Source organism: Brachypodium distachyon, chromosome 2 (genome assembly GCF_000005505.3).
Source record: "Brachypodium distachyon strain Bd21 chromosome 2, Brachypodium_distachyon_v3.0, whole genome shotgun sequence".
Classification (NCBI taxonomy): Eukaryota; Viridiplantae; Streptophyta; class Magnoliopsida; order Poales; family Poaceae; genus Brachypodium; species Brachypodium distachyon.
In genome coordinates this window covers 27,019,955-27,041,155 of record NC_016132.3, presented here as the reverse complement: position 1 = coordinate 27,041,155, position 21,201 = coordinate 27,019,955, and the positions used below count along the sequence as shown (strand labels likewise).

General features: G+C 53.2%; 1 protein-coding gene across 1 annotated transcript; it reads left to right on the top strand.

The window, feature by feature from the left end:
- The first annotated feature begins 14,057 nt into the window (after positions 1 to 14,057).
- Positions 14,058 to 14,702, top strand: LOC112270734 (E3 ubiquitin-protein ligase EL5-like). Its single transcript, XM_024458798.1, has 2 exons — positions 14,058 to 14,426; positions 14,661 to 14,702. Exons 1-2 carry the CDS (start codon positions 14,058 to 14,060, stop codon positions 14,700 to 14,702), a joined length of 411 nt encoding a protein of 136 aa, XP_024314566.1.
- Positions 14,703 to 21,201: the final 6,499 nt, after the last annotated feature.

The following is a 21,201-nucleotide window of genomic DNA, read 5'->3' as shown; positions in this document are numbered from 1 at the left end:
CGGAGTTTCCCTTCAAGTCCCTGCCGGACGCTTGGTCCGACAGCGAGGACGAGCCCACGCACACCCAATCAGTGCGCGAGTTCGTTGACGAGGTCGTCGAGCGGATGTAGATGAAGCCGGAGCCTGATCTCCCCGCCGACCCCCCGGACGAAGACGGCGACAACTAGTTGCCGCAGCCCCCAGCCGAGCTCGTTGCTCCCAATGTAGCTCCTCTAGTTCGCTTTCCTGCAAGTATGGCGCTTAGCGCCGTTTGAACAATCATCTTTTGATTAGTCCATGTAATCATTTAGCACTTGGTCAATCAAGCTTTTTAATTTGCTCAATTTTTGTTCCTTGTTTCCGGGGCTGCCTCGCGGGGCAGTTCCCTTAGCCTTTGCGTGTCGTGCCTTGTGTTGCCAGGGACTCGCGCGCCTCACCCTTGACCGGACCAGGGACCCGGGACGGACCCGCAGTGCCAACCTGGGGCCAAGCGGTAGCAGCGAGCCACTCCACTCGCGGGGTAACTACTCCAGGCCATGCCCTCCCAGGACGGACCCGGGAGCCACACGGGGAGCGCATTCCCCCCGCAAGCGTCCTCCTAACACCCCGGCCACGCGCAGGTTCTGGGGCCGCACTTGGCGAAGAAGCGTTCAATTCTTAGCCAATTAGGTTTTTCGACATGTTCGTTGTTCCCGGTGCTGTCTAGCGGGGTGGCCCTTTTAGCCTTTGCGTATTTTGCGTTATGTTGCGGGGGACTCACACGCCTCACCCTTGACCAGACCAGGGACCCGGGACGGACCCGCGGTGCCGACCTAGGGCCAAGCGGGAGCGGGAAGCCACTCTACTTGCGGGGTAACTACTCCAAGCCGTGCCCCTCCGGGACAGACCCACGAAGCCATACGGGGAGCGTGCTCCCCCCGCAAGCATCATTTTAACACTCCGGCTATGCGCAGGATCAGGGGCTACACCCACCGAGACAGTGCTCAATTTCGGCGGTAAAGTGCAGCTGGGGCACTGCCTTGGTAGGAGCCCACCTTGGGTACCTGTTCAAGGGAAACGGTTTCTGAGGGGTGCGGCAGGAGCGTGGGGGTAGGATCGCCGCCAGCGGCAACCGCCGTCGACGATGCTACCACCACGCTCACGTGGTAACCCTCGCCTTCAGGGACGAACCCTGGCTTAGGAGGACTCCACCCCGGGAGCAGCCGCAAGACGGCTATAACGTCCTCGCCGCCAGCTGTGCCCCACCACGAACGGCGGGCACGGGTGGCGAGGAAGTTATAGCCTCCCGACGACAGCCCCCGCAACCGGGGAGACCTGGTTTTTTTGGGGAGCTTGTCCCAAGGGATATGACAGCCCTCGTTGCCCGGGAGCAAATCTGCTCGAGGGCCATAGCAGGGACGCGGTGATGGGCCGGAACGGGCGGCGGGCGCCGGTACCGGCAACATCACAGCGTCCTCGCAACGACCGGCGCCCGAAACAAGGCTCTCTCAAGGGGAAAGCGGCCGGGTCTCTATGATAGTGCACCCGTCGGCACAAGGCACGGTGGGTATGCACTACCATAGAGTCTCCGCAGCAGCCCTTGCTCCTTGCGGAGGTGTCTTATGGAGAGGCGCGGCAGGGGCACTACAGCAATGCACCTCGTTAGCGCCGGACACTGATGGGATGCACCTCCACAGTGCCTCCGCGGCGACCTTCGCCCAGGAGCCACCCACTTGAGGAAGCGCGGCAGGAGCACGGCGGCCGTGCACCCGTCGGCGCAGGACGCTGATGGCATGCACTACCCCCGTGCTTCCGTGGTGCCCCTCGGGGCGGGCTCGATGGGGTGATGCGGCAGGGGCGCGATGGCAGCGCACCCGTAGGCGCTAAGCGCTGATGGGATGCACCACCATCGCGCCTCCGGGGCACCACCTGCCTTAACAGCCTCGGACCTGGCTTCGCTCTGAGCCGTTCCATGGCTGGGGCATGCCTTTTATAGGCGCGGGAGGGGGGTTTGCCAGCGCACGCCTTTTATAACCGCATGTCCAGTGATGCACGTTGCGGGACGACCGGCAGCTGCATGTCCCGTGCCAGAACGAGCCGGCAATGGGTTTATGTTCTCGAGGCTCCAGCAGCCCCCTGCTCACAACCGAGTATGGAAAGACACCTTTGTGCACTTAAAGCAGGAGACAGAAGAGGGAGAAACATGCGAATAAACAAGGCAAATTCAAAACTCAGGGGCGAGACACTTATCTTTATTCACCATAACTAGTGGTTTACACACGGGGGCTGCCCGGCTACACTAGTTCGAGAGGTATGCATCGGCGGCATCACCTAAGGGTCGGGCTCCGCTGCTTCATAGGTAGAACTTGCGCAAGTGCTCAATATTCCAGCTATTGGACACCGGCAAGCTGTCTTCGGTTTCCAGCCGGACAGCCCCCGGCCTGGTCACCTGCACTACCCGGAAGGGCCCTCCCATTTCGGAGTCAACTTGTTCCTGACCTTCGTTCCTTGTATCCGGCGCAGGACAAGGTCTCCGTTCTCGAGCCCTCGGGGACGGACTCGCCTGTCGTGATAACGACGGAGTCCCTGCTGGTAGCGTGCGGCTCGCACAGCAGCCCAGCATCGAAGCTCTTCGATGAAGTTTAGATCGTTGACCCTTTGCTCGTGTTGGCTGGTGTCGCTGTACGCGCGTACTCGGGGAGATCCGTGCTTGAGCTCGAGGGGCAGCACCGCTTCTGCCTCGTAGACAAGGGCGAATGGAGTTTCGCCCGTTGCCCGACTAGGGGTGGTCCGGATGGACCACAGCACGGGCTGGAGTTTTTTGACCCAGTGTTTCCCGTGTCAAAGGTTCTCGTCTTCAGCCCCCGCAGCACCTCTGCGTTGGCTCGCTCCGCCTGTCCGTTACTCCTCGGGTGAGCAACGGACGGGAAGCGCGGCTCAGTGCCCATGCATTTGCAGTAGGCTTGGAACGCCGCGCTCGTGAATTGCGTGCCGTTGTAGTGATAATGCTGTTAGGCACACCAAAGCGGCACCCAATGCTTCTGAAGAACTTGATGGCCGCCTGCGCGGTCACCTTCCGTGCTGGCTCCACCTCCACCCACTTGGAGAACTTGTCGATGGCCACGAACAAATATTCGTAACCGCCAACCGCCCTCGGTAGCTTGCCGACGATGTCGAGCCCCCAGACCGCGAATGGCCACGAGGACGGGATGACATGTAAGGCCTGCGCTGGCTGGTTGCTCTTTTTTTAATGGAACTGACACGCTTCGCACGTCCTCACCAGCTGCTCTGCGTCAGCCAGGGCCGTGGGCCAGTAGAAGCCATGCCGAAATGCCTTGCCGGCTAAAGCCCGGGAGGCCACATGGTGCGAACATGTGTCCCGATGTATGTCCTCCAACAGTGCGCGCCCTTCATCTTGCGGCACGCAGATAAGCTTGACACCGTTCACACGCTGCGGTAGAGGTTCCCATCCACCACAGTGTACATCTTGGCTTGGCGCGCTATCCGCTCCGCGGCGACGTCATCTTCCGGGAGAGCTTCCCCTTTCAAGTAACGAGAGATTTCCTCCGCCCAGGGGGGAATCTCCCTGCCAACGCATGCCGCTATATCTGCGGCATGGACCCCTGCTGCCGCAGGGGTTCTTTCAGTTGCCGGAGGGGCGTCCCCGGCAGCCAGTTGGGGGGCAACTGAAGGAGCCGCTTGCTTCTGACAGAACACCCCCGCCGGAGGCTTCCGGCGCTCTGCTGCCATCTTGGCCAGCTCGTCAGCAGCGAAGTTATCCTTCTGCTTGACGTGCTCGAAGCGCAAGCCTTTGAACTTTCGCTCTAGCTTGCGGACCTCCTCCACGTACGGCGCCATTTGAGGGCAGTCGTAGTCCTTGTTCACCTGGTTGATCACGAGCTGGGAATCGTCGCGAACAACTAGGCGCTTAATGTCGGGGGCGACCGCCGCCCGCAACCCGGCAAGCAGGCCCTCGTACTCCGCTGTGTTGTTGGCGGAGTTAGCGAAGTCGAATGGGACAGCAAACCTCAGATGACCCCAGCGCCTGCTCCTTGGAGACTGAATGCACCGTCAAAGTAGAGGACCCAGTTGTCCTCGTCCAGCTTGCCGGGCAGGCTGGTTTCCGGTTCACTTTCTTCTACGCCCGTGGACGTCCATTCCGCGACAAAGTCTGCCAGGGCCACGCTCTTAATGCTTTTGGAGTTGGCGAAGTGGAGGTCGAACTCCGACAACTCCATTCTACATTCGGCCACCCTCCCGGTGGCTTCACGGTTGGTGAGGGCCCGCTCAAGGCAGAACCCGGACACCACCGTGACGGGGTGCATCTGGAAGTAGTGGCGCAGCTTGCGGGACGCAAGGAAAATCCCCAGAAGGAGCTTCTGCACTTGCGGGTACCTCGTCCGCGCGTCGCGCAGCACCGTACTAACGAAGTACACCGGGTGCTGCACCAACCGCTTCCGCGGTGCCGAGGTTGCCGACTCGGGGGTGGTCCCTGGGTCCGAGGCGGTTGCCGGGGGCCACTCAGCCCCCAGCCCCGCAGCCCCAGTCCCCGGGACGTCTTCCTCCCTCTCGGCAACCAGCACCGAGCTGACCACCTGGTCAGGTGCCGCTAGGTAGAATAGCGGCGGCTCGCCCGGCTTGGTGGCGACGAGGATGGGCGGCAACCTCAGGTACTGCTTGAGTTCCTGAAACGCTGCTTCAGCCTCGGGAGTCCAGTCGACTGGACCCTTCTTCTTCATTACGCTGAAAAAAGGCAGGGCACGCTTGCCCAACCTGGAGATGAAACGTCCCAACGCGGCAACACAGCCGTTGAGGCGCAGGACATCTTTCACCTTGCGGGGGGCCTCCATCTTCTCGATAGCTTCTATCTTGGTCGGGTTGGCCTGTATCCCCCTGTGTGAAACGAAGAAACCCAGAAGCTGCCCGGAGTTGACACCGATGGTGCACTTATCGGGGTTCAGCTTGAGCTTGATCCTGCGGAGGTTGTCGAACGTCTCCCGCAGGTCATCAATCAGCGAGTCCCCATGCTTCGATTTGATGACGATGTCGTCCATGTAGGCCTCCGCGTTGCGGCCTAGCTGGAGCCCCAAACATTCGCACAGGGCGCGCTGGAATGTGGAGCCCGCGTTTTTCAACCCGAAAAGCATGCATGTATAACAATAGCAGCCAACCGGGGTGATAAATGCTGTCTTTTCCTCATCCCCGACCGCCATCTTGATTTGATGGTAGCCAGAGAAAGCATCCAGAAAACTCAGCAAGTCACAACCAGCGGTGGAATCAACTATCTGGTCGATACGGGATACAAGGAAGGGATCCTTGGGGCATGCACGATTAAGATCAGTAAAATCTACACACGTGCGAAGCTTATTTCCTACTCTAGGCACTACTACAGGGTTAGCCAGCCAAGTGGGGTACAGAACTTCCCTGATTGCCCCGGCAGCCTTGAGCTTGCCCACCTCTTGCTTGATGAAATCTTTGCGCTCTTGTGCTTGCCGCCGGATCTTCTGCTTGACGGGGTGCGCATCCGGCCGCACCGCGACCCGATGCTCAATCACCTCCCTGGGCACTCCGGGAAGATCCGACGGTTCCCAAGCGAACACGTCGGCATTATCCCGGAGGAAGGTGATGAGGGTGCTTTCCTATTCGGCGGTAAGGTTCGCACCGACGGTAACGGTGCACCCCTTGCCGCCGGCTTGGAGGGGCAGTTTCTTCACCTTGGCGGCCTCCTCCCGGAGACCCTGCTCCTTGCCGGGGAGCGAGCTCAAGCCTGTGCCTCCCCCGACGAGCTCTTGCGGGGTAGTGCGGACCTTCTTCGTTGCCGGGGCATCGCCAGCCGAGCTGTCGTCCCCGACGGTATCCTCGTCGCCAGCGTCAGCTGCAACAGCGACCAGGACGACCTCGCCCACGCAGCAAGCCGCATCCTTGAGGTCACACAGGATGGAGAGGACTCCATAGACGGACAGCATCTTCATCACGCCATAGGCGCAATGCGTGGCCGCCATAAACTTGATCAGCGCTGGCCGACCAAGGATCCCGTTGTAGGGCAACGGGGTATGCGCCACGTCAAACACTATGTGCTCGGTCCTGAACGCTTCCTAGGACCCGAAGGTGACCGGCAGCGTGATGCGTCACAGCGGGCGCACGATCCGGGGTTCACCCCCCGGAACGGGTCGGTAGGCTTCAGTTGCTCCACTGGCAGCTGGAGCTTTTCCACCAGCCTGGCGGACAGGAGGTTAAGCCCTGCTCCGTTGTCCACCAGCACCTTGGTCACCGTCATATTGCTAATGATCGGCGAGATGACAAAGGGTATTACCCCTGAACCCAACTGTCGCGCTGGATGATCGTCGGCGCTGAACGTGAACGGCACGTGCGACCACCTCAACGGCTGTTGCGGCCCCGCATCCGGCAACAGCGTGCACACGTCGCGGGTGAGGCGCTTCACCGCGGCGTGGGATGGGGAGCGTAAGCTCCCCCATGGATGCAGGCGACGCCATGAGGCTCCTGGAAGCCTGACTCGTCGCTGCCAGTACAGTCGGACTCGCGCTGCTCCTCAGCGCGCGCCCTGTCGCGTCCCCGGGGTGGGCGTTCCCGCCCAGCGCGGGGCTGATCGCGCCCCCCATGGGGTTCATCCCTGCCGGCACCACCGCCGGCCGGCCTCGGCCCCGCTTTGGGGTCGTTCGGGCAGTCTCGGGAGAGATGCCCGATGTCACCGCAGTTGAAGCAGGCGCCGGCGGCGCGGCGCACCTCATGGCGCAGCTCCCGCCGCTGCTTGATCCCCTGCAGAACGCGGTAGCTCTGCGCGTCGTGGGTGGAGTTGCTATGGATGCGACAGCGGGGCGCGTCGCCCCGCTTCCCGCCAGACCCGCCACCCGGCGAGGCTTTCTTTGCAGGCCTCGCAGCAGGAGCCCCGAGTCCGCAGCGAGAACTTGCTTCCCGCTGCGCTTGCGGGAACCCTTCTTCTGCGAGCCGTCGCCAGGGCTTGCGGCAGCCTTAGCTGCCAGCTCGGGCACTAGGCGCCCTTCCTCGGCCATGGCGCATTTGTGCGCCAGGGCGTACAAGTCCTGCGTTGTTCGGATCCGGTGCGTGCTCAGCTTCTCGCGCATCTTGGGATCGCGAACGTTGATGGCGAAGGTGTTGATGATGGCGGCCGCCTCCGCCTCCGGGATGAAATAGGAGAGGTTGGAGAAGCGGTTGAAGAAGGCCCGCAACGTCTCTCCCGGTTTCTGCACGACAGTGTGCAGCTCCGCCATGGTTCCCAGGCGCTTATAGCCGCCCTGGAACGCGCTCACGAACTGCTCGTGCAGGTCCGCCCATGTGGCGATGGACCCGGCGAGAAGGTTGAGCAACCAGGTTCGCGCTGATCCTTTCAGGACCATCAGGAACCAGTTTGCCCTGGCCTTGTCGTCGGCGCCAGTGGCATGCATGCCCAACGTGTAGGTCAGGAGGAAATCCTTGGGGTTGGCGGTCCCGTCGTACGTACCAAGCGCGGGCGCTCGGAACTTACGGGGCCACATCACCCGCCGCAGCTCACGTGTGAACGCGGTGCAGCCGTCCTCGGGGCCCAGGGGAGCGTCTTCCTGCTCCTCTGGGCGCTGGCGCTCTACCTCGCGCCTGCTCCTCTGGGCGTACGTACCAAGCGCGGGCGCAAATCCTCCTGCTGGCGGGCATTCAAGATGCCACACGCATCGCCCCCCGGAACGGTGGGCGACGAGTTTGAGGACCCCTCCGGGCCCCCGTCTCCTTGGCCTCCCTGAGGAGGGGGAGTGTTCTCCCCCCGTCGTGAGGCGGGTGGCGCGTCTCCGTGCTCTGGGTTCTGCCCGTGGCCGGAGCCTACCGGGGCGCCCTTGCCTTGCGGCTGCTGGGCGGCCAGGGCGAGAAGCGCTTCCAACTCCTCGCCCCACGTCTCGTGCGCTGGCGTGCCCTGTGCGGCTCGTACCGTACCATGACGCGCGCGGCGATGATGGCTTCCGCCGGGGTTCGTGCGGGGGGCGGTCGGTTTCCCGAGCGGCTGCTTCCCGCTCTGGCCCTGGACGCCTCCGGGTGCGCAGGGTGCGAACTCCCAGGGGTTGCCCACGACGCGGTGTGGCCCTGGTGCCGCTGCCGCGGAGCATCCTTGGCCCGCGACTCAACTCGCTGACCGGCGCGGGCGGCACCATGCCCGCTCGCGTGACTGGCCCCAACACTGGGGGCAGCCGGTCCCCTCGGCCGATTGTCAGCAGACGGCCGAGGAGGCGGTGGAGGCAGCTGCGTTTGCTGCACCCTCGAGGGCTCGGCGTTCTCCTGAGCCCTCGACTCGGGTCGCACGTCGTGCGACCGCGTGTGTGCGCTGGGGCTTCACGCGAGTCTATCCATGGATCGCCAGCCCACTTGGGGGGCATGGAGGCTAATCTCGTCGGCGAGGAAAGCAAGGCCGACGTCGATGCCGACGCCGCTGCCGGCGGTTACCGAGAAGCTCTACTCCCGCGCCCCCTACTTGGCGCGCCAAATGTCGTCGCACGGTGCTCCGACACCGGGGGCGTGCGGCCACATACCCCTTTTAGGTTTGGTAGGGGCGTCTGGGCAGAGCCCCGGCGATCACTGGCACGGCCGATGGGGCCCTGTGGGACCGGCGAGATGGAGTGCTAGTGGTGTGCGCTAACCCAAGAACAAACACACCCACGTTTTTACCCAGGTTCGGGCCACCCGGAGGTGTAAAACCCTTCGTCCTGCTTGTCTGAGCTGGTATTAGTTTGGAATTGAGTGTTTACAAATTGCCGGGCAAGTTCCCAGGCTTCCTCTCAGTGACTAGGTACTCCTTACCACGCTTTGCCAATGCTGGAAGCTATGAGCTGGTTGAACCCAGCCCCGATGTCTACTGGAGCCAACTAATCTTCTGCCTAGCCCTTGAAAACGTCCCCCCCTGACCGTTGGCATGGGTCCTCCTTTCATACTCAAGGGGATGCCACAGGTGCCATGGTGCATGAGCTAAAAGTGTCCAGGAGGGAGGCATACAACTCCCCCTGATGAGCTGGTGGCGTGCATGGATGCCACCTCCGCTGCTAGGGGTCTAAAACCCTAGAGTAGGATTGGACAGCGACTGTTCGGCCACCAAAGCTTTGTGCTGCGCCGCAAATTTCTGATGCGCTGCAAGCAGAACTTTGAAGGTGGCGGTGCACTTATTCATGCAGCTCTACAAGACGGTGATCCACAGTTAATTCTATTGCAGTGGAAAGTCAACAGCTATCAGCTTCAGGCCAACTACTCTAAACCCGGCCTGAATCTCGGGGAATAGTGTCTGAAGTTTTTAAGCTCCAGGCCGACTATTCTAAACCCGGCCTAAATCTCGGGGAATAGTGTTTGAAGTTTTTAAGCTTCAGGCCGACTATTCTAAACCGGGCCTGAATCTCGGGGAATAGTGTTTGACGTTTTTAAGCTTCAGGCCGACTATTCTAAACCCGGCCTAAATCTCGGAGAATAGTGTTTGAAGTTTTTATAGTTTTGTAGAGTGTTTGGGGCTTTCTAAGATAAGCTTTAGGCCGACTAATTCTTATTCGCCCTAAACTTCGGGGACTAGGAGTATGCATACTGGAGATAGAGTAAAAAACTTCAAAGGAATTTTTTGTACCTCGGTAGCTCGGCTGGACTCAAACAGGGCGACCATCGCCTGGAACATCCAGGTCGACACCGACTCCGGAGTCGCCGCCACAGGTGCTAGCCCCACCAGAGCGTTCTGCCGCGCTGTCTGGATGGTGCCGAAGTTCACCTCGTAGCTGTCGGCACTGTTCCAGTCCATCACATACTGGCCAAGCGACCCCCAGCTATGCCTGCTTGCCGTCCTAAGGGGAACTCCCTGAGTACCCCAGACAGACGGTGAGCTGGAAGAACTCAGAGGCTCTTGTCCCGCCGGGATGGCGGAGCTCCTAGTCTTCTTGGCTTGTGCAGCCGCTAATTGAGTCGCTTGCGGCTGCGGCGGCGGCGAGTGGCGTTGCTGTCGCTTCGGGTCCTTGGGTTCCTTGGGGCTATCTGGCCGGCTATTGAGGAGTATCCGTGGCCAGCGGCTGTGATTGCGTGTCAGGCGCTGCTGATGAAGGAGCAGCCCCGGCCGCCGAAGTCCCGGCCGCAGATGTCCCGGCTTGTGCGACGCTCGAAGCGTCGATGCCAGGGCTGACATCCCGAACGGGGGATGTCAGATCTACGGCGGTCTCGGTCTCTTCCGTAGCCTGAGTTGAAGGCTCTACACACGGAGATGAGGCTGCCGGAATCTCAGACGCAATGCAGGTCTGAGACTACGTAGCCGTCAAAGCCTCCCTGCAAAAATGAAAGTTTGTTACCTTCATGACAATTAAGAAAAATACCGACATTGGAAGATCGAGATGCTATAAATTTTACCCGGCGACCATGGGCTTTGGCTTTGGTTGCCGCCCAGCAGTTTTCTTCCGCTTCAGAGTCCTGGGAAGGCTGGTCTTGGCGATGCGTTTCTCGCCGGCCAACACTGTAGCAGCAGCCGGACCCGGCACCATAGTAGCGGCAGGATCATCCGAGTTAGCTGTTCCTGGATCAATGCAGGCATGAATATCTTGGTGATAACTGTTCTGATATCTGTTCTGATATCTATGAGAAGATGTCGGGAGTCATTACTTACGGCGTGACGGGGGCCGGCATGAGTGATTGGCATATGATCCTTTGAGTCCGGGTCCTCCTGGTCAGCTGCCAAGCGCTCGCTTCCGAAGCGCTTATCCGGCGAATGCCCATCCTCATTACGCTGATGGGTAAACCTCTGCACAAAAGTATAAGGCTGCGCTGGAATAAGTCATTGTAAAATGGAAGCCGGCATAACCATCATGTCGGATGAAAACGGAAGACATACACAAATAAAAACTTACTGGGGGCGAACGGTTCTTCCGGCTGAACTGGACCATGCCCCAGACCCATTTCTCGGACAAGTTTGTCTTGGCGATCGCCTTAACTCGGCGCCGGACTTCGAGTTTGTCTAGCCGGACGGTTGAAAGCCGTTTCGGGTCGAACTGGCCGCTATAAAAACACATCTTGTGTGTCCGGCGTTTAAGCGGGCATACCCGTCGGAACACGAATGTCGCTAGCAAGTCGTCGGCGGTCATCCTGTTCTCCTTGAGTTCGATGATGCCAGCATGAACCTTTTTGATCTTTGGAAGAGAGTCTTTGGGGTCATGCTTCCAGTTCTTCTTTTCCAACGGCGGGCCAACTACGAATCCCGGCAGATTGATCCTGTCGGTGTCGGAGGAGTTCTTGACATAGAAGAAGGTCTTGACCATTTTTTGCAGGACTCAAGACCTTGGATCTGAGGGAAGATCGAACCTCGGCGGGGTATGACGAGGCGGCGCCGCACTGAGTCATGGGCTTAGCGGCGCCGGGATTGTCCTTATCGGGAAGGACTTGGGGCCGGAACATGAAGTATTTGGCCCACAAGTCAATAGAGGGCCAGAGGCCGAGATAACTCTCACACAGCAGGTAACAAATGCTGAGAGAGTAACAATGGCGTTAGCCGGAAGGTGGTGTGGCTGGAGGCTAAAAAAGTCTAGGAACTGCCTAGTGAAGTCACTAGCCGGGAGTGCGAATCCACGTTCGACATGAGCAACGAAAACGACACACTCACCAGGTTCGGGTGTTGGCACAACCTCGTCGCCGGGGATCCGGCACTCCACCTCCTTCGGGATCCACCGGGTGCGGCAGAGCCAGTCGATGTCCGCCGGCGACACGTCGGAGCCCTCCCATCCGGCGCCCTCTGAGCCCGTGTCCTCCTCGGCGTGCTGAACGGCAGGGTCGACGGTGGTGGCATCGCGGGAAGAAGACGCCCTTGCTCAAAAACAGATCTAGGTCTGGGCTCCGGCGAGGAGCTAGCGGCGTAGGATGCAAGCGGGCAAGAGAACGACGGTGGAGAGCCAAGCGAGCGCGCGCAAGAGTACGGCGACGAGCTTGGCTGTGGGAGCTAGGAGGAGCAGTGGCAGAGAAGCTCCGAGCTCGCAGCAATGGCGGAGCACGCGTGAGTAGAGGAGAGCAAGGGTTTCGGGGGGAAAGTGAGGGGTTTTCACCCCGCCCCCCTTATTTATAACCGCGGCGCACTAAGTGGGCGCGAAAGATCCGCGCCCACGATCTCCGTGGCCAACGGTAAGGCCACGCATGATCGTGGGGGCATTTAACCCCATAAACGGCGCACGCGCGCGATTACTGCGGGACGTGGCGCAGTAAATCCCGCCGAATCCGGGGAGATAAGGATCCGTGTGGGAACCGAAATTCCCCCTCTTAATGGCCTGCCGGTTTTCCTATCCGACGGGATGACACGCTCACCTCAAAAGGCGCGCCGGCAATACTTCAGGTCTTATCTTCCCGTTATTTAAGCAGAGCGCAAAGTGTAAGCGACAGGTGGCACTAATGTAGGTAGAAACGGGTTTTCTACTACCGGCCGTGAGGAAGAAAGGAATCTCGGCTCAGGGCTGAATAAGCATGCCGACTAGATATGTCGGAGTTGCCTGATCTCAGCTAAGAAAGCTCGGGATTGTCTCGGCATCTTTCTTGGCTCAGCCCTACTAGGCTTCGGTGGCTTGAGTTGTGGGAAACTGTCGTGGCCCGACATCTTTTCCTGCCGGACCGCAACAGCTTCGGAGACTAGTGTCGGGAGAATGACCCTGGGTAGGGTCATGGCGACACACATTAACCGAAATAACGAGGGCAAAGCTGGTACAGGCAAGTACGTTGGTATACTTAAGCCGCATTGCTAACACCACGGCATACCAAGGATATGCTGGCATATCTATCTTGTCTTATGTGGTTGCAGCATAAACACAAGCAGTCTGATCTCGGCCAGCGCCGAGATGCGTCAGCGGTCTTATCCTGAGCACATGACGCAAAGTAAAGCAGCGCCCCTTTTATCAAAGGAAAGCAGTAGTTGGTCACGTCGCGGTGCCAGGCGGCTGCACGGTAAAGCACCGAAGAAGGACCGATGACGGAAGCCGGCACGTGGCTACAGTGCGTGTCGCCTGACGCCAGGAAAAGTAAAGCTGTCTTGTCCACTGCCGTGCCAACCGGAGGGAACCGAGTGGCGTGCCCAATGAAACATATATAGTTGGGAAGCCAGAGAGCATGGATCGATGAAGGTGATAAGTCAACCTGTGTGGCTTTGTGCAAAACCAGGGATTAAAATTACAAGATGTAGAAATGGGCAAAGTCAGCGTCACTGAGCAACTTCGCGATCGAGGGAGGAAGAAGATTTTTTGGAAAAAAGGAAAATCGAATGTTGGTAAAATGAAAGCGTGAATGGTCCGTACTGGAATCTCTCGTCTGCGTTGTCCGGCCGTTCACCAAACAAACCGGACTATACTTTCTTTTTCAGAAAGGTGCAACGCTTTCTCCTCCCTCTAACCAATTGTTTACTCCACCAGTACAACAACTAACCTTTCACTAAAGGATATCATTAACTACATGCAGGTCGAGTTGCTTGTGACTTTGTGAGGCATGGCAAGTTTTATCCCGGAGAAGCCGACAGATGCAGGGCCGATTTGCTTGTCGCTCCCCGCTAGCTAGCGTACCTACGATTAAATGGCAACAACGAGGAAGCACATCTCAGACATTGCACTTGTTCCCTCGTATATGCCTTTTGCGATGGCCAAAGAGGTTTTGTTTCGTTCTGTTGCGAGTCGCGACACAAGTAGAAGCACAACACATCTTTTTTTTGCGGAACGTACAAACAACATTCCAATTAACCGTATCCACGCCAAGTCACCGCAAACCATTCATGAACCCAGCGGGCCAGCGGGCGTCGTGGTTTCACTGCATGGCCGCCAGCGGCACGTACACGCACGCACGCAGAAGTAGCCTTTGAAGCTCCATTCGGCCATCATCAGCTAGCCCAACAATAACCCCGACATGGCGATAAGTGGCCGGATGCCTTTTCCATGCGCTGCAGCTTCCATTCTCTGATTATCTTTGTCGCTTCCACGCCCACAGATCGACAAAACGGTTGTCGATGGCGCCGTCCGTCCAGCGTCCCCGAGAGCCAGGCACACGCGCGCGCACACTGATTCACACTGGATAGGTACATGGTGAAACAAAAAACATGGCACATGCATCCACGTAGCCGCAGGCCAATGGCTGCCGCCGCACGGGCAGCTTCGCACGTGGTGCCTCGTGACATCAACGTCCTCGTCGTCTTTCCTCATCTACTTCTACCTCTGGCGATTCTTCTCGCGCAAGGGTGGGCTGCGGAGCCGGAGTTCACCGACGCGTCGTACTCGCCCCCGGCTGTGTCGCCCAGGCCCAAGGCCCGGAACAGGCAGGAGCTGGAGCGGGCCATCACAGCATTGCCCGCATTCGTCCACTGCTCCGATAACGGTCACGGCGCCGTGGTTCAGGCGGTGGAGTGCGCGATATGTATCGCGGAGTTCAGCGACGGCGAGGAGGGCCGGCTCCTGCCGCGGTGCGGGGCTGCTGCTCCGGCACCGGTCGTTCCACGCGAGGTGCGTCGACATGTGGTTCCGCTTCCAAACCACTTGCCCGCTCTGCCGCCGCAGCGTGCTCGAAACAACGGAGTCGCAGAGTCAGCGATTGGGTTTGGATACAACCGACACGGTTTGCCCAGTTTGATGGCCGGCCGGGCCGCAATCGACGTCAGGATGGCCCAAGGTCACTTTCAGCCTTTCAGGTTACCCTGCGTTTTGATGTTTCCAGATTTGGAAGATCCCTTTTTACAGAAAAGGGAAGAAAAGATTGGCAACACCTACACACTATGCTGACGCAAGATCAGCTATTTGTTGTTGTTTTTGGACGATTAGTCCAGAAAAGGTCAAGACTAGCTATTTAATGCCCTTCGAGTAAGATTAGCTACTCCTCTCGATCCATATTAATTGTCTCAAATTTGCCCAAATATGGATGTATCTATGCCTAAAAGACGTCTAAATACATGTAATATTTCGACAACTAATATGAATTGGAGTAAGTATTTAATTCCATGTACTAGCTCCGTAGACGTGCTTGATGTTGTTTTGAAGTTCTTGTCGTACAAATCACATGAAGAGGTTTGTGTGTGTGAGCTGCAGCTGCACGCGGCATTTCTTGGAAGAAAAACGGAGAGGTGATTCTGATCTATTGCTGGCTAAGAGATAATCTCTTCATAACAAAAATGCAAACAAAATTTTCCATTGTTTTTAATAGATGTCATATTTTCTTTATATTTATTTAATTAATGTTATTTGTTCAGGCATTAATCGCAGGAACTCACTGCAAATAACACATTGTATGCTCCCACTGATCCTAAATTGTTGTCGTGATTCTAGTTCAAATTTGAACTAAAACCACGACATGAATTTAGTATCAGAGTGAGTATCATGTTTTACTTTTTTCTCTAAATGATGTGAAACACGTGAGAAGATGCAAAGCAGTCCAGCTAAAATCCATTCAAATATTCTTCCAAACAAAATTGAAAGTAACCTCCAATTTTACTCCATAAAAATGTTCTTCCATACATATAAAAAATCATTTTTGAAAAAAACTGAAAGTTGAGAAACTGAAAGGCAAGAAATGTTGAGAAAACTGAAAAGGGGGGAGGATGAAAAAAAAAAGTTGACGAAGAGCTTACCTTGCGCAACCAGAGAAGCCGTGCTATTGGCAGAACGAAACACCCGTTGTGATACGTGAAGACCATGAAATAGGTATTTCCGCATTTCTGTATTGGTTTGAAATCGACGATCCATATGCATACCCGCTGTAAGCGCTGTAAATAGGTACAACTGTCGTCCCTGGGCATCAGCCGAAAATTGTAGGCGTCCGTGCACGCACGTTAGCACAGACCTGCAAAGTAACAATTGCAAATGAGCTCTTTTACAGTACAACTTGCTAGTACTAGAGGGGAGTAGTATTGGACTAAATCAACGGCTTAAAGAGTGGTTACACTAGTAGTTTCATTTTGGGGTTTATAGAAGTAAAAAAATTTGACCGTATTTGTAGGAGTAATTTCGTCCTGATGACAATGGACATCCTGAGCCCCTACTCACATAAAAAACTACTACGGAAAAAAAGATCATGTCCAACGGATCGATCTCAAGCAATACTAGACGAAGAATCAGAACAACGCCGAATCGATCTCTGCTTGCCGGCCACCCGCCGGCACACGTCCCGTCAGCTCCATCCTTGCCAGCCAGCTATTGGCGCCGATTGATTTCTCGAGGTGGTGGTGAATTCTCTTCATTGAGTCTTTGTCCAGACCCAACTAGAATGCATGCACCAGCATACGGAAGACATTCTTCAGCATCATTTCCTCTTTTCTGGCACTTTTGTCGGATCAAAGTTGTCCCCCTCTACTAAATCATGCTTATGTGATGCTAAGAACAGTGGGTTATTCTTTTGTTCGTGGGCAAGAAAGCCACTAAACTAGCGACCTAGCATGAACTCAACAAGTAACGGAATACGTGGGCAATATTTGTTTATTTTTTCTTTCCTATTTTGCACAATTCTGATACGGGGATATGTTTGCTTTTTCCCCTTCATAATTTATCAAATCTAAACCTTTAGATTAATTGTACGAACGGACCGTATTTGTCTGTCCCTATAGTAAAAAACCTCTTGCAAATACCCATGTAACGGCAGAGAATTAATCAAGGGATTAGCATCTCATAGCACGGATCCAGAGCGCACTGGATCATGCACCTGGTCGATAATTTGTTCGGTCGCAGGTCTATCTGCATGCTCCAGGCGCAGCAGGTGCATCTTGCAGAACTGCTTGACCAAACTCCCAGCTCTGTTCTGCTTTCTGCCATGCCCTGTTGCAACCTAGGTAGCCGATCCCAACTTGTCGGCGCAAGTGGATTGCTATCTTATCTTATCTTATTTTCGCTCCTTCGCATGTGCCTCCCTCGGATCGTACCATTTCGTACCTCGAGTCATTGACCCGCCGTATATGCTTAAGAATTCAGATCAAGTTGCTCCTCTTTTTTTTTTGGAAAGTATCAAGTTGCTCCTGGGTCCTAGTTTTCTCTAACCCCGCAGTACTGCCGCCGTCACCGTCTGAACCGGCAACGCGACAAGAACGAGACGAGACGGTCGTACGCCGGACGACAACAACGGCTCGCTTTGGCCTGCCTCTGTACCGCTGGACGAATGCATGGATCTGCATCGCTAGCTAGCTAGTTGCCGGCCGTGACAAAGACGGCAAAGGAAAAATGAGCACGCATGCAGCTAGCTAGCAGGGCAAGAACTTAACGTAACTCCGGTACACGATACATTCTGGTCACACATATTCTAATTCGCCCCGAAAATCTCTCTAATCTTTTGACCGATGCACCATGGATCGACCGATCACTTGGAGCACACTCGATCGATCGTCTTGCCGGCCGTGACTATTGACCCGACCGGACAGGCGTGCTGAATAGTGAGAGCGACAACGAGTGCGTTTTGATGTCTTCTCTATCGACGGGACCCCATGATTTTGTTTGTGACCGAGGCTGGAGAGTTTGGTCTCGAGTAAAATGCACCGTCTGTACTGTAACTATACTGGGTGTGTCAAAGTCAGTTCTAATTTTATCAAAGTGTATATTTGGATCCTAATTTTTTGTGAGTTGTTCACGCATGATTTTAATCGAGCCCGAGCCGCTGCTGACCGGCTAGATGGCAAGTTGACTGCCACGTTGGCTAACTGTGTCTGAGTTGCTGAAAAATGCAATAGGTCCAACCTTTTTATTTTGCAATTTCAAATGGGGTGGGGACAATCGGGGAAAAGACCTCAGGATGAGTAAAATTGAAAGATTGGGCCTATTTGCAATTTTCAGCGACCCGGCAATTAGCCAGCGTGGAAGTCAAGTTGCCACCTGGGAAAAGACCTCAGGATGAGTAAAATTGAAAGATTGGGCCTATTTGCAATTTTCAGCGACCCGGCAATTAGCCAGCATGGAAGTCAAGTTGCCACCTGGCTAGTCAGCAGTGGTTCGGGCTCGATTAGGAGCACGCGTGAACAACTTATAAAGAATTAGGGTCGAAATACGTACTTTGATAGAATTAGGATCCACTTGACACCCTAAATAGTTTTAGGACTTACGGTGCATTTTACTCTTTGATCTTCCTCAGAACTTTTTCTTCTCCTCATCTTCGCCATAGTCCCTCCCTTTCTCCTCCTCGGCGCGTCGCCGTGTTTGGCCTGCACCTTCTCCTTTCGGTTCCATCCTGCGCTCTCAACACAAATCGACTGAACCTCCAAAAGGTTCCTGGCAACCAAAGAACAGCAAATGCGAACATCTATATGTCTCTTGAAACATTGGTGGCCGTAATTCCGTTGCAATTTATCCATATTAGTTATTAGCGGTGATGAATGTTTGGATTGAAGTGTGCTAGCGTATAGTAGAATGGATTAGCCAACGCATAAGGAGAAAAATGAAATGGGAACTAGTTTAAACCACAGGTTATATATTGAAGTATTAAAAGCCACTATGTTCGTTCATACAGGCTAAATATCTCAATTGGTGACATTAACTCCTAACGCATCGGTTCGGGGCGTGAAAATGTCTTCTTCTTAACATGATACCCAGGGGGCGGCTTATCAATTGCAGGTCGTGTATTTTTTTTAAGATAGAATAACTGATTAAAAAACAAGATATTCAGATAGATGTACACGTGGGAAGGGAAACAAATATTTTAGAGATAGAATGAAATTCTACTTTGCTGAAACTGCGAAAAAATGATAATGAATTTAGCCGTGCAAATGCACGGATCACTCGGCTAGTTGGTGCATGTACAGCTCGTTTGGCACCCATCATTTAGGCATAGAATAGTAAAATTCATTTTGAATTCAAAAAACAACTTGTTTGGTTGGCACGGAATTAGCCACAAGAATCCAATCTCAAATTTCATGAAATCATACTATAACTAGGCTCAATTCTTTTTTAAAAGCCATCATTTCTCTAGAATTGTCTCTCACTCTTCAATTCCATGTGGTAGACAAACATGATTTTTCAACTCGAAATTCAAATTTAACCAAATGAAATCCTATCAAAAATTGCATTTCATTTCATTTTGATCAAATGAAATGAATTCTTGGTTGCCAAACGCCGAATTCCAGTTTGACAGTTCTTTAGCCAGTGGTCTAGAGAATAAACTAGGTTTTTAAGTTGGTTCAGTTCACATGCATACTCATTGACAACAGAACAATATTGCATTGTTAATATAGAGTCCATGCTTTAATATTATCAACCCGTCAGCATTGAAGGGGGACCAAGCAGGATCTGTTGAGTTTTTATTTCCCACTTGATACCAATTAAAAACTTAATGTATTATTCATGCATGATCTTATTGTCAAACCCTATTGGAAGCTATCTTGCCCAGCCACTAATATATTGACACATCAGCAGGACAGGTGATGAGCTGGATTCTTCACGGACAGCCCAACGTTATGTCAACCACTAAATAATTGACAAATCAGCAATACCATAAGACAGGTCAGCTTGCTTAGAGAGAATTAGATTAATTAGATGAAGGATAGTCAAGACTTGTTTCCATTGTCTTCAAATAGAAAAAGGCAAACTTAAGCAGTTTCTATGACTATATATTTATTTTAAATATGAAATAAAAATGTTTTTATAAAAATAAATTAGAACAGTACAGTGACTTAATTTAACAAGACATCTTATCAGTTTGTTTGCCTCATTCAGCTAGTTTTATTAATTTCGCTCTCTACTCTAGTTAAGTAAAAGCTAACGTTGAAGGAAACTACTATTTCTACAAGAACAATTCATAAACATGTGTTACAAAAAAATTTGCATATTCTTCTTTGCATCAACTGAAATCCAATTTCTTGTAATACAAAATCAACATTTTGTGCTGCATCCTATGCAAAAATTTGAAGTTTTGGGTTCATCTTTGTGTTTTTGGTTGCATAACTATAAATTGAGTCTTCAATATTAGACTTAAGTTTAGTTACCTTGCGATCAATATTGATGTTTTGGTTCATTTTTCTTTTAATTTTTCTCAATTTATATCATCTTGAATGTTTTTTCCTTTGTATTTTCCATTGTTAAGTAGTCCGAATATTAATGATTCATCATCTCCAACACTGTGTAGAGTGGAAAAAAAAATTATGTACAGGTTTGGATAGCCCCCGTAACAAAAGTCTCCACCGTTTTAATTGGTTTTGCTTGAGGAACAACTCTACCAACTCCCATCTCCTTGCCAAAGCACCGCAAACGTCCTTCTCTCTTGTATACTTTATTTTTGATTTGTTCTAATGTAGTCTACTTTCAACATGCTTCCTATTTGATATTCTTTTAAAAAAACCATGTATATTAGTCCTAAAATATTATCTATTTTGCATAGTTAATGGACAAACCAAGTGGTATACGAACAAGTAAAAGTTTACCAATAAAATTTGAGTGAACGCTATCCAATTTAGGCAATTTCTATTTCCTCTGTTCTTGTATAGTGAGTGTCCACATAGTTGGAGATTCAACCTTGACCACTAATTAGACCAATAGTATTTATTTTATGTGACACAAAATTATACAGTTGAATTTGTATTTGAAAAACGTTTTCAACATTCTACTTTTTTATGCCGCATAACCCATGTTTCATTGATGAATTGATGGTCAAAGTAAAACATTAAAATGCGTGCATGCAAACTGTTCAGTATAAAAGGACAAATACAGTATGTTCTATGTTCTCCCATACTCCATCCATTCCATAATCTACCATTCGTTTCTAAAATAGATGGTACCAACGTGTTTAAAGGTCTAACTTTGATAATTAATTAGATCAATACTATGTGATAAAAATAGCGCCCATCAACCTTGTATCGTGGCAACAGGTGAAAGATATGATGTTCGGTTCAGCGGGTTAGCTATGCTAAAGCAATCATGTCATCATGTGCGTGATGTTGGCTTGGGGAGCATCATCCCTTTTCTTGCTTTCTTTGTGGTCTATTAGGAAGGAAAGAAAATGTAGAATATTTCAGCACAACCTTCTCTCACGGACGCAAATTTTGGAGGACTTAAAAGGACATGCCTACAAAATCAATCACCTAGGCCTTGGAAAGCTCTCATCGGGTTTCGATGATGTATGCTGATTGTTTCTTGTGTTTTTCTCTATACCCTCCGGATCAAATTGATTTCAACCAATGAATAACACGCCGTGTTGTCTCATAAAAAATGGTAAATATAACGAAAAAAATGCATAACTGAATCATAATTCATTTGTCACCACACAACAATCCAACGTGTGTTGTAAGAGACAACCTAGCTAGTATAGATTACAGCTAGA